The sequence below is a fragment of the Pongo pygmaeus genome, chromosome X (assembly GCF_028885625.2).
Source record: "Pongo pygmaeus isolate AG05252 chromosome X, NHGRI_mPonPyg2-v2.0_pri, whole genome shotgun sequence".
In the NCBI taxonomy this organism is placed as follows: Eukaryota; Metazoa; Chordata; class Mammalia; order Primates; family Hominidae; genus Pongo; species Pongo pygmaeus.
Window position 1 is genome coordinate 53,927,742 of NC_072396.2, and position 12,450 is coordinate 53,940,191.

General features: G+C 45.7%; 1 protein-coding gene across 3 annotated transcripts in view; it reads right to left on the reverse strand.

The window, feature by feature from the left end:
• Positions 1-3,282: 3,282 nt before the first annotated feature.
• The window catches only part of SMC1A (structural maintenance of chromosomes 1A), a 44,487-nt gene continuing 35,319 nt past the window's right edge, over positions 3,283-12,450 (reverse strand). For all 3 annotated transcript variants that reach the window (XM_054472368.2, XM_063660038.1, XM_054472369.2), the window contains 6 exons: positions 8,417-8,573; positions 7,826-7,980; positions 7,552-7,703; positions 6,338-6,407; positions 5,937-6,047; positions 3,283-5,503 (listed from right to left, as the gene is read on the reverse strand). In XM_054472368.2, the coding sequence (XP_054328343.1) occupies positions 5,420-5,503; positions 5,937-6,047; positions 6,338-6,407; positions 7,552-7,703; positions 7,826-7,980; positions 8,417-8,573 (729 nt within the window). In that variant the 3' untranslated portion in view covers positions 3,283-5,419. The remainder of the gene's footprint in view (positions 5,504-5,936; positions 6,048-6,337; positions 6,408-7,551; positions 7,704-7,825; positions 7,981-8,416; positions 8,574-12,450) is intronic.

The following is a 12,450-nucleotide window of genomic DNA, read 5'->3' on the forward strand; positions in this document are numbered from 1 at the left end:
CTTTTAGCCCATTGTTGCCTTGCTGCTTCATGGCTTCTGCCACCCTGTGGCTCCGTGATCTCATTATACAAATGTCTCATGACCTCTGCTTACTTATGGTTTCTGCAGCTTTCTCTTTGCTTTTGCTGTTTAGTTTCTGGCCACCCCTCACCCACCACCACTAATGCCTCATTAAATTCTAATTAACTGTTCTCTTCTTCTGAATATCTCACATTCTGCCTCCCTGAAAGATCTGGTTGTTTCATGCGTTTGCCATTTGATACATGCCACCCCTGTAAGGTGGAGTCTTTACGCCAGTCCAGCTAATAGGCCACTGGCCAGCCTAGAGATTGGTTGCCCTTGAATCAGACACTATCCACATCCAGCTATCTGTGGCCAGGATTGTGAGGTCACATGGTACAGAGCATGGCAACTTATGCTAAAGAAACCCCTTAGAAGGGACTGCAAGCATGGCAGGTTTGCTAAGGGTTTCCAGAAGGGGGCAGTGTAATTGGCAAGCATCTTGTTTGACCTGTCCAATACATCGACCTTCAAGGTTCAACCTAAGTCCCACCTTCTCTCTGACCACCTCTGCCTGTCCTGATCTACAATGGGATAGATCAAGATCAAGGCTCTAGAGATGACATAGAAAGGAAACCTAGGTTCCATTTCTGGCTCCAACACTTCCTAGCAGTGGGACCTTAGGAAGTTAATTCCCCTCTGAGGACCTCAGAAGGGGTTTGGGCAGTCTTCCCTTACAAGTCTGACATTCTGGGTATCTCACTATAAGTTATTGTATAAGAGATGTGACTCTTACCTGGGAAAGCCCTCAAAAACATCTCTTGTAGGAAAGAGGGAGTCAGAGTCCTGGCTTGGAAGAGCCTTACTGCACACTGGAGGTGCTTAGCCAAGATTTCTTGAACTGGATGAATGAATCAATGGCTTGTGGAGGGGTGGGGAGAAGGGGGGCAGTGAGAGACCACACAGCACACAGAATGTCTAACTAACTTGAGGAATTCCAGTTGCTGAGGAGGATGTAAGGAGATTCTGTTTCAGAGATGGATAAGGCAAGAGATGACTGGGACAGGGTAGGAATCATGGCTATTCATGGGTACTCATTCTATCCTCTCAGTCACCCTCCACATCCAATAATCAGTCATTAAGTTATCATCTTCCCTTAACAGTTCACACCTTAACACCTCCAATCTATTCCTACTGGCCTTTGCCCTAGTGCAGGCCTTCTGGTCTTTTTCCAGTCTCCTAATCTTGTCATCTCCATTCGCTCTCTCACAAATGGATTCACTCATGCATTCATTCATTCAAAAACTTTACTGGGTGCCTGTTTTGTGTCAGGCACTGTGCTTTTTTGCAGGGGCTATACTGGTAAGCAAAATATCCCCAGGCCCACCCTTGTGGTGCCTAAAGCTTATTCAGAGACAAAATAAACAAATATAGTAGTGTTAAGAAGCTGATTTAACAGGGAAACTACAGGCACGGGCACATACAGCATGAACATCTAACCTAATCTGTTTTCCATGCTGGTTGGCTAGCCAGCCAGAAACAGGTTAAGTTCACATCTGATCTGGAGTCCCCCTATTAAAAACCATTTCATAGCTCCCTCACCGCCTTCAAGCTATGGTTTCCAAATCTGGCTGTACCCTAGCCATGTGGTAACCTTTATAAGCATTCAAGATTCCAAATCCTCACCCCAGACTTACTGAATGTTTTAGGGGCCGGGGTCCAGAATGCCCTACCTGTTTGTGGTATACAGCCAATTTGGGAACCACATTGTCCTACAAGACAAATTTGAATTCTGTAGCCATGCATTTACGACCCTCTTCCAATCTGGTTCCTCTCTACCTTTTCTTGCTGCTTTTCCCCCACCCCAGGAATCTTCATGCTTCAGTATTTGTTTTGCTGTTTCTTGCCTTCATGTCTTCATGCATACTGTTTCCAGTATCTGGAAATTCCTTCTACTTCCTCAACTGGCTAATTCCTACCAGTCCCTCAAGACTCAGTTCAGGTGTCACCACCTAGACTACAGGATGCCTTCTCTGAATCTTCATATAAGCTAGATGTTTTTCCTGTGCCCGTCACAGTGTTGATCATACTGTATGGTTAATGGCTGTTTTACAAATTGTTTCCCCAATTAGACAGTGAGCTCCTCAAAGGCAGGATAAAGATTTGACTCATCTTTGTGTTCCTGGTGCACAACACTGTGATTTCCAGAGAGAAGTGCCCAATTAAACTTAGATACTGTTGTGGAGTACTCTTCAACTCCCTACAGCAAGGCTACTGCGTCCACAGTATAAGGGAGTCAAACTAGTTCCTCCAACAAGCCCTAGGGAATCTACTCGGATCCAGCTTGCTCTTGGAAACACTGTGGTGCCCGGCCTCCCGTGAGCATAGCCTTCATTGACAACGGTTGCCCTGTGATGCCAGGAGGTGGTGGGGCACAACAGGAGAGAGCAGGGGGCAAGCACTAAATAGATCCGAGTGGAAGTCTAGGCTCTGCCACTAAACCAGTGGAATCTTGGACAAGTCACCTCACTTCCTGGATCCTCAGGACTTAAGTCCCCAAAGCTCCTTTGTAGCACATGTGTTCCTGTGTGCCAGGGCCTTAGCCTAAGGCATCTCATGTAATCCTTTTTATCCTGTGAGGTAGGGGTTAGTTATCTGGGTTATTATCCACGCCTGCTGAATCAGATTTCCAGAGGCGGGACCAGAGCAATTTATTTTTAAAGAGCTCCACATCCTTTGGATGTGGGGGTGCAAGCAGGGAACTGCTGCTTCTCATTATAAGCCCTTCTGTACTATTTTATTTTTTTACCTATGTATATATTGCTTTACTTTTTAAAAAGGAAAAAGAAAAAGCTTTACAAACGATTCTGATGTGCAGCCAAGGTTGATAACCACCTGTACAGTGGAGAAAGCAGTTGAATGACTTGGAAGACCTGGGTTCAAACCTTTTTGGGCCTCAGTTTCCTTATCTGTAAAGTGGGGAGAATAGCAAAGGTGACCTTTAAAGGGCTGTGAATGATCTAGATGCCAGCCAAATTGCTTCATATATATTTAATTTTCTCTTTGCTTCACTACTGCAAGGTAGGTGTTTATTATCTCCTTTTACAGATGTGGAAACTTAGGCTCAGAGGTGAAGTAACTTGCACAAGTTTCTACAGCTAGAATTTGAACCAGGTCTGACCCCCGAATTGTGCTCGTCCATAAAGGCCAGCATTTGCCAAATTATGGCACACAGTAAGTACCACCAGTGGTACGTGACTTCTTTGGTTGAAAACAGACAAATTTATTTTGTTTTGATAGTTACGTCTTTTAATATGTATTAGAAAAATACATAATTAGCACACATCAAACCTGCGATTTCACAGATATCACTACTTGGGATGAAAATGATATAGGATAACAATGTTAGACCTCAGATCAACCTCAAGAAAAATACTGAGTAAATAGTACAGGAGGGCAATTTGGAAGTATTATTAAAAACCAATATATAAATATCCTATGACTTTGCAATTCCACTTCTAGGAATCAACCCTAGGTAAACTTTCACACATACACTTTCACACAGGCATAGGGACGCTCCTGTGTAGTATTTTGTAATAGCAAAACCTAAAAACAGTCTTAATGTCCATCACAAGAGAAATGCATAAGTAAAATGTGGTAATCATATGATGACAATCTATACAGCAATTACAGAAGATGGATTGAGCTACATTAAGTAACATGCACAGATCTCAAAAACATCGTTAAGCAAAGAAAACAAATTGCTAAACAATTCAATATATCATTTGCATTAAACACACAATATTTCCAATGAGTTCACATATGTACGTACAAGCATTAAAACAAAGTCTAAACGGAAGTACAACAAACAACAGCCACTAAGAGGGGAAGGATCAAGAGGGGGAGTGGTTGGTAGCTGAATGAGACTATCTTTAACAATCTAATTTCTCAAAAGGAGAATGAATTCATGCATTATTTGGGTAATTAGAATGGACTTAACTTTTAAAAAGCAATATACAGATTGGAATTAAAGTGTGATGGTGTATGTGAATGAGTAAAGGCTGAGCTCATCGCACCCGGCTTTGCTGCCTCTTCATGATCCTTATAGCTAATGAGGTTAGTTCCTAAAATGAACCTCACACGTGTTAGGCTGGGATGTGGCCCAGGATACCTCTCCCCTATTTCCTCACAACCCAGATTGGGGCTCAGGCACCCGGTTACCAGACATGATTGAAGCTACAGGTTTCCTCAGGCCTTCCACTTACCAGGTAGACCCCATCAGTGCCCTGAAACTTTCCCAGTCAGCAGGGCATTCAGCACCTTCCAGATTTGGAGGCTTCTTCTGTCCCTAACAGCTGGGATCAGAAGCTCTCAGGGGTCCAGGCATGAGGGTTATATTCTGAGGGGTCGGCACCTAGTGGGCTCCACGAACGGATAAGGCCTCCAGTGAGGAGCTTGACATCATTAAATCCTATGAGGTAGGTAATATTGTTAGCCCCATTTTACAGATGAGGAAACTGAGGCACAGAAGGTCAAATGACTTGCCCAAGGTCAAACAACTAGTAAGTGACAAAAAGTGGGACCAGAACCCATAACTGTCTGTCCCCAGAGCTCATGCTCCACTCCTAGTGCCTGACCAAATCCTACCAATTTGTCAAGGTCTAGCTTAAATGTGACCTCCAGGAAGCCTAGAGGGGATCACCCTCTTCTCAAATTCAAAGTACATATGACATTCAGCTAACTATAGTCATTCATGAACCCACTGTATCTCCTTACTAGGAGGGTAGAGATCATGTCTGATTCAACTCTGTATTCCAAGCACAGAGCCTGACAAATAGAGGGTGTTCAGTATGTGTCTGATGAATACATAAATGAATGAATACACAAATGAGTGAATGAAGGCAGTTTCAGGTAACTGCCTAAGACTCCTATGAGGTCCTGAGTACCTTTGCCCAGCTCAGGGGTGCTGTCATCCTAAGCTCTCTTGGAATCAAATTCAGCCTAGGCTCCTTCTAAAACAGGTCTCCAATATCCTTTATTATTTTGCAAACATACTCACATGCACACATGCGGATACATACACACACACATATATACCCACACACACAGTGGGCAAGAGGCCCAAGGGGCCCACGATTATGGGTGATGAGGGGGAGGAAGGGGGTGTGTGTGATGAACAGATGGCCCTGTTCAGCTCAGCACCTCCTTTCGGAGGCCAGAATACTCCCTGTCGTTCAGGAATTTCTGCTCCAGACCTAACATCACCTCTGTTCCTCTTCATGCTTGATTAGCAGTGCCTAAATCCCATGACTACACCAAAAAGGGCCAGGAGGTAGGGGGAAGGTTGGGAGTCAAATATCCAGAGATTGGGAGAGGGACAGCTTAGGAATCCAGACAGGGCGGGAGGGCAGAACTACTGCTACTGCTCATTGGGGTTGGGGTTGGCATCTGGGTACTTGGTGAGGTCGAAGGTCAGGACTTTGCTGATCACACAGTCCCCTTGCTGAAGGAGGAGGGAGAAAAAGAAAAATAAAATTGTAAGGAGAGAATTAAGAGGGGTCTAGTGCCCCAGGACCAGGGGCCTCAAACCCTCCTCCCTGAATACCTGCCCAAAGCCCAGTCAATGGTTCTCTCTGGGTGTGAGAGGATATGCTCAGTCCCATGTGCCTTCTCTCCCTGCCTACTTCTGTACTCTCCTCCTTTCTCCACTGTCTGGCTGCCTCTGCCTGCCTTTCCACCTGTACCCAAATGCAATGGCCCTGCCTGACTGGGCTGGCTAAGCCTCCAGAGGCAGGGCTCCAACAAGCCCAAATGGCCATTCAGGACCTGATTCCCTATGCTCCCCCACCTCCTTTCCCCTCCACTGCAGCCTTCCTTTCCTGCCCTGGGAAATCAGGCAGGGAGTAGGACTGGCTCCTGAGCCAGGCCCGCCCTACCTCAGGATAGACTCCAATGAGGCTCTCGGCCTTGGTGTAGAACTCCTCCTTGAGAGAGATGACGATGGCCTGGAAGTTGCAAGTCGACTGCTCCTTGATGTAATTTGCCACCTGTGGGAAAGGCCGCCAGGCACTTAGCAAGGCTCAAACCTTAACAATCCCCTGTATTTTCCAGCCACAACCAGAAGGCAGAAGAGGTAGGGTAGGGAGAGGAAGGTGGGGAAAAGAGAGGTTGAGAGAAGGAGACTACTGACTACCACAGCATGGATGACTCTGGGCCCAGCCTCCCAGGCACAGAGAGCAGGCAGCAGGAACGGCTAGGGCACACTCAGGAGTTGCTCCCTGAAACCCAGCCCCGACCTGGGGGCATCCCTCCCAGGCCCCACTTTCTTTGCACCCACCTTGCCAATGTTGGTGTTATCCAAGGCAGCATCGATCTCATCCAGGACGAAGAAGGGGGCTGGCTTGTAGCTGGGAGGGAACCAGTAGGTGAGCTGACACTGAGGCGGGGAGGGGGTGGCAAGGCGGGGTGGGACAGCCCCAAGGCCCATCAAACAGGCCAGCTTCCCACTCCACTTCTTCAGAGACTAAAAAACCCAGGTCTCAAAGTTGCCGGAGCCCCTAAAAGCCAACACATCAACAAAGCCCTCCCCTCTGCACTCAGCCCTGTGTTCCAGGTTCCTACAGAACCACAAGAAGACATGGTCCCCTCAGGAGCTTCCAGGCTGGCTGGGGAGCTAAAGCTGTCCAAGGTTCTAGTCGTAATGACCGAGCTACCTAGAGGTCCACCCCATTCCAACACACGCCATCACAGCATGCTCTGTCATGCTTCCTTGCCTCTGCACATGCCGCACCCTCAGCCTAGAATGCCTGCTGGTCTACCTGGCACTTCTACTCATCCTTTACATCTCCTGCTCAAGTGGCACCTGTCATTAAAAGTCTTCCCTGGCCTACCCATACCCTCCCCACAGACTGGGTTAAGTGTACCTCCTCTGTGTATCCATCTCGCCCATGCTCACCGGGTTACAACACTTAGCACATGTCTGTTTATGCGTCTGGCTTCTACTAGACTGTGAGCTCCTCGAGGCCAGAGACCCTGTCTGATAATCTGTGTCCCTAATCCCTCCGCAGGGTCTGGTACAGAGCAGCACTCAAGAAATTGATGCTGTACAATCAAGCAATATAAGTTGCAGGAGTCAGACTCCAGTACTACTGGCATTCAGGAGGGGAAGGTCAGGGTATGCCACAGTGATCAAGGAGGGCTTCCTAAAGGGGAGGAGAATGAGGAAGGGTGAAGGGGTGAAAGGTGATGATCAAGCTAGATTTACATGGAAAGGGATTATTAGCCAGCAACCTTGTGAGCAAAAGCCTGGAGGCGGAACTGAATACATGCAGAGGCCAGTGAGGACATGCTGAGCAGATGAGGGTGGATGGGGAAGACAGGTCCAGAAAAACCAAAGCCAGATACGCTGCAGTAGATACTGAAACAGGGATGCAATCCAGATTCCACCAAACCATCTTCACCTTCGCAGATCTCCGCGTATCCTTGGGCCCCAGAGTCTCTGGTGGCCTCAGTTCAGTCTCTTCGTCAACTGCCCTAGGGGATCAGCCTTACCTGTGGATGGCAAAGAGCAGGGCCAGAGCTGCCACTGTCTTCTCCCCCCCTGACAAGTTGTCCATAGGCCGGAAGCGTTTCCCAGGAGCCACACAGTTGTAGTTGATGCCATCCAAGTAGGGCTCTTCAGGGTTCTCAGGGCCCAGGAATGCCTAGGGGAAGGCAGATATGTCAGGATCTGTATCCGAGTCTGGATGGAGACAGGGACAGGAAGCCTAGAGGGAAGGACAACTGAGGATGGTAGCAGCTGGTTGGGTAAGGGGCTCCAGCCTACCTGGGCACTGCTATTGCGGGACAGGGCCTTATAGATCTCATCAATGTTGGTAGCCACAGATTCAAAACAAGCATTGAAGCGGTCAAAGCGCTCCTTCTTGATCTGTTCGAATGCCTGCTTGGCCTTTTTTGCTCGCTTTCGGGCTGCTTCAAACTCTGCCAGAAAGAAAGACAGAAGACCCCTCAGTGCCCTGGCAAGAAGGACCTGCAAATGACAATCCAGAGCAGGGACATCCCACCGAGAGAGAGGAATGCTTGAGGAGGGTCCCAGAAGGATCTGTATCCAGTGGACTGGCCCCTGGATACAATGCAGAGTAAGAAACAGGGGCCTGGAGCCACACAAATATGGGTTCCTCCCTGTGTTCTACCAGCAACCAGCTGTGTGACCTTGAACAGGTCATTTACTCTCTGGGAACCTCACCAATTTTCCGTTCTATAAAGCAGGTATAATAACCCCTACTGTTTAGGGCTCCTGGGAGTTTTAAGTAAGAAAACATGTCAGAACAGGAACTGCTGTGATGTACAGCAGGCCCGTGGCATACCTTTAGCCTCTTGTCCTCATCGTAGGCCCAAGTAGAAGGGTAAATCTTACCATCTGAGGTCTCCTGGAACTTGTCTCGGACACTTTCCAGCTTTTCCATGGCCTTCATGTTGGGGGCGGCAATACGCTGAAGCACACTCTGCTGCTCGTTCAGCTTCTGCTGCAGTGTGTTCATCTCTTGCTTGATCTCTTCCTCAGCCTGGGCATCCTGTAAGCCCCAGGCCCAGCAACGTCAAGAAGGGCCTGGCCCCTGTGCCAAGGCCCCCACCGAAAGATGACTGACTGAGTGTGGCCTGGGCGCCTGCTCCTATACGGAGGGCAGGTTCTTCTTCTCTAGCTCAGTTCCTTCCACCAGATCCTACCCATAATAACCATTCCCACCATCTCTGGAAATTATAGGCTGAGGCTGCTTTCTAATCTCTAGCCCTTCCCCCAGGCCCTGCCAACCTCTTTGTCTCTCAGGAGGAGCAGCTGGTGGTGTCCCTCTCTGGCTCTTAGCCCAGGCCATGAGCCAGTACCAACCCAGGGTGACCTGGAGGCTCCCACACTGGCCGCTTTGGACTCCACTTACAGCTCCACAATAAGTAAGGCAATTCACGTTTTCTGCTTAGATCACTACATTTGAGCAAATTCCATTTGAGTTTAGTTTTAGTTGTTATAGATATTGCAATGCATTTCTGGGCTTGTGCCTTTCTGCCACTTTCAGTCAATAAATATTTACTGAATGCCTACCAAGTGCCAGGCACTGGGGCCATCCTGTCCTGTGAGCCCTGGTTTCTGTGCTCACAGAGCTCAGGGGTCTAACAGAGGAATGCACATAAGTAAACAACCAGAATACTGTAGGATGAATGTGAAAACAATGATAAGCAGGCAGTGTTGAATCAGCACACAAGAAAGACACCTAACTCAGACTCAGGAGGACTCAGACTCCTAACTCAGAGATCAGGAGATTGATAGTTCTTGAGTGGTGAATGTTAGTACTATTATGTTTAGTGAGCCTAGGGTATTTTGGGTATAAATAAGTATAATAAGTAGAAGGAGGGATCCCACTAGTATATAGAATATGTGCCTGCATTGAGGTGTTCTGGTTGGTTACCTCATCGGGTGATAAAAATTAAGGTAGGCTTCCAGGAATATGTTTAAGCTAAGGACTACAGGATGAACAAGTGAAGACAGAGAAAAGGAATAGACTTTTTTTTTTTTTTTGGAGACAGAGTCTCGCTCTATTACCCAGGCTGGAGTGCAATGGCATGATCTCTGGTCATTGCAAGCTCCACTTTCCAGGCTCAAGTGATCCTCCCACCTCAGCCTCCCAAGTAGCTGGGACTACGGACACGCACAACCATGCCTGGCTAATTTTTGTATTTTTTGTAGAGACAGAGTTTCGCCATGTTGCCCAGGTTGGTCTCAAATTCCTGAGCTCAACTGATCCACCCATCTCAACCTCCCTAAGTGCTGGGATTACAAGCGTGAGACACTATGCCCGGCCAGGAACAGACTTCTATGCAGTTGGGAGCATCACAAAAAATAGCCAGGGGAGGTTGCTCATGGTCCGTTCATCGAATTGAAAAGAATTCAAAAGAGAAAGCAAGCCAGGAATGGTGGCTCATGCCTTTAATCCCAGCATTTTGGGAGCCTGTCAGGAAAAGCGCTTGAGAATAGGAATTTGAGACCAGCCTGGGCAAAATAGGGAGAGTCCATCTCTACAAAAATAAAAAAATTAGCCAGACGTGGTGGCACATGCCTGTGGTCCCAGCTCCTTGGGAGGCTAAGGTGAGAGGACTGTTTAGGTACAGGAGATCGAGGCTGCAGTGAACCATGATGGTGCCACTGCACTCTAACCTGGATGACAGTGCGAGACCTTGTCTCAAAAAAAAAAAAAAGAGTAATCAACTTTAATAAACTTCGAAAGCTAAAAAAAAATATATATATATATGGCAGTAGTAGCAATTGTGTGTGTATGTGCATGCGTACAAGTGTGTTGGAGGGCACAGAAAGAGAAGATGCTAGATAGACAAGTAGAAGACAGATTATAAAGGGCCTTATAAAGTTTAGACTTTATCCTGAGAAAGGTGAGGTACCAGTGAATGATTTCAAGAATAAGGACATAAACTTATGTACATTTTAGAAAGCCCTTATGAAGATCTCTATACACGACTTTGGAGTGGTCTCCAGGATAGGATTTTTTTTTTTTTTTTTAAAGTTTTTTTTTGAGATGGGAGTCTTGCTCTGTCGCCCACGCTGGAGTGCAGTGGCGCGATCTCGGCTCACTGCAACCTCCGCCTCCCAGGTTCACGCCATTCTCCTGCCTCAGCCTCCCGAATAGCTGGGACTACAGGCACCCGCCACCATGCCCAGCTAATTTTTTTTTTGTATTTTTAGTAGAGACGGGGTTTCACCGTGTTAGCCAGGATGGTCTTGACCTCCTGACCTCGTGATCCACATGCCTAGGCCTCCCAAAGTGCTTGGGATTACAGGTGTGAGCCACCGCACCCGGCCCCAGGATAGATTTTTAAGTAAAATATGAAAGCTACACAATAGTGTATGCTATATTTTATTGAAGTGAAGGTAGAGGGAATATAAATATATTTGTATTTTAAACATATAACGACAAGAAAAAGAATCCAAAAACTAATTAAAGGGTTATCTATCAAGAAAAAGAGGTGAAGGGGACAGGAATGGAAGCAGGAATTCTCTTCATGTACCTCGTTTTATACTTTTGGTTTTAGAAACACATAAAGATGTTATATATAACTATTAAAGCAAAATTAAATCAAAATGTGAAAACCACTGGGTAAAAAATTGTTGGGGAACAAGATATTCACAAGATGCCAAAGCATCACTCTAAAGATTACTAATTAATGACAAAGGTAAAAGTGTACATTTAGCGTTGAAAAACCTAGCAACTGACACTTTAACTGAGGGATCAAACTCAATAACACTAATAGTGGGCACATTCTGACATGATGTACCTTCTGGAGGGATGCCACATCAAGTTCACCAATGAAATGTTCTTTCCAAAAAATACTTAACATGAATCCATTGAGTCTCCAGACTGGATGAAATTTCCAATTTACAGGAAATACAAGGGTTGGAAGAGCAGGTTAAATAATATTGTAAAAAAAAAAAGAACATATCCATAATGTGGGACATTTTTCAAGAAAACTCTCATAGACTCTTTAAAAGATCAATGCCATGAATAAAAGGTAAAGGGATAGCTCCATATTAAAAGAAACTAAAGAGACATAATAAATAAAATAAATTCATAAATTTTGATTGGATACTAGTTCCAAAAAGAAAAAAAACTACAAAAGACACTTTTAGAACATCTAGAGAAATTCAAATATGGGTTGATGATTAAATATTATGAAACCTAATTATTCATTTTCTTAGGTATAATATGAAATTATGGTTAGGTAAGACAATCCCTTGCTCTTAGCATGCTGAAGTATTTAGGGCTGAAGTATCATGGCCACACTTCCTTCAAAAGGTTCAGCAAAAACAAAAAAACTGCAAGTAATGGGAGGCAAGAGGGAAGGAGGGGAAAGATAGGGGAAAGATGAGAGAAAAAGCAAATGTGGTAAAATATTCACTGGTGAATCTAAGGTGAAAGGCATATGAGTGTTCACTGTTCTAGTCTTTCAAGTTTTCCACAGGCTTGAAACATCTCAAAAGTAAAGCTGAAAAAAAAATCAAAATGCTAAAAAGAGTAACCCCTAAAAATGAAAAACAAACTAAAACAAAGAAACCTAACTATATATTAAGCTGGTTAGACACTCAGATAATTCTTTCAAATTACTTTAAAACATAGGAACATGACTATACATTCCCAATAAGGCTTTCCTTAGCTTAATAATAAAAATAATCTCAGAAAATCTTAAACTATTTAAAATTACATTCAATAATCAAATTGTTACTATCTTTTTTTTTTTTTTTTTTTGAGATGGAGTCTTGTTCTGTCGCCCAGGCTGGAGTGCAGCGGTGCGACCTCAGCTCACTGCAACCTCTGCCTCCCAGGTTCACACCATTCTCCTGCCTCAGCTTCCCGAGTAGCTAGGACTACAGGCGCCTGCCACCACGCCTGG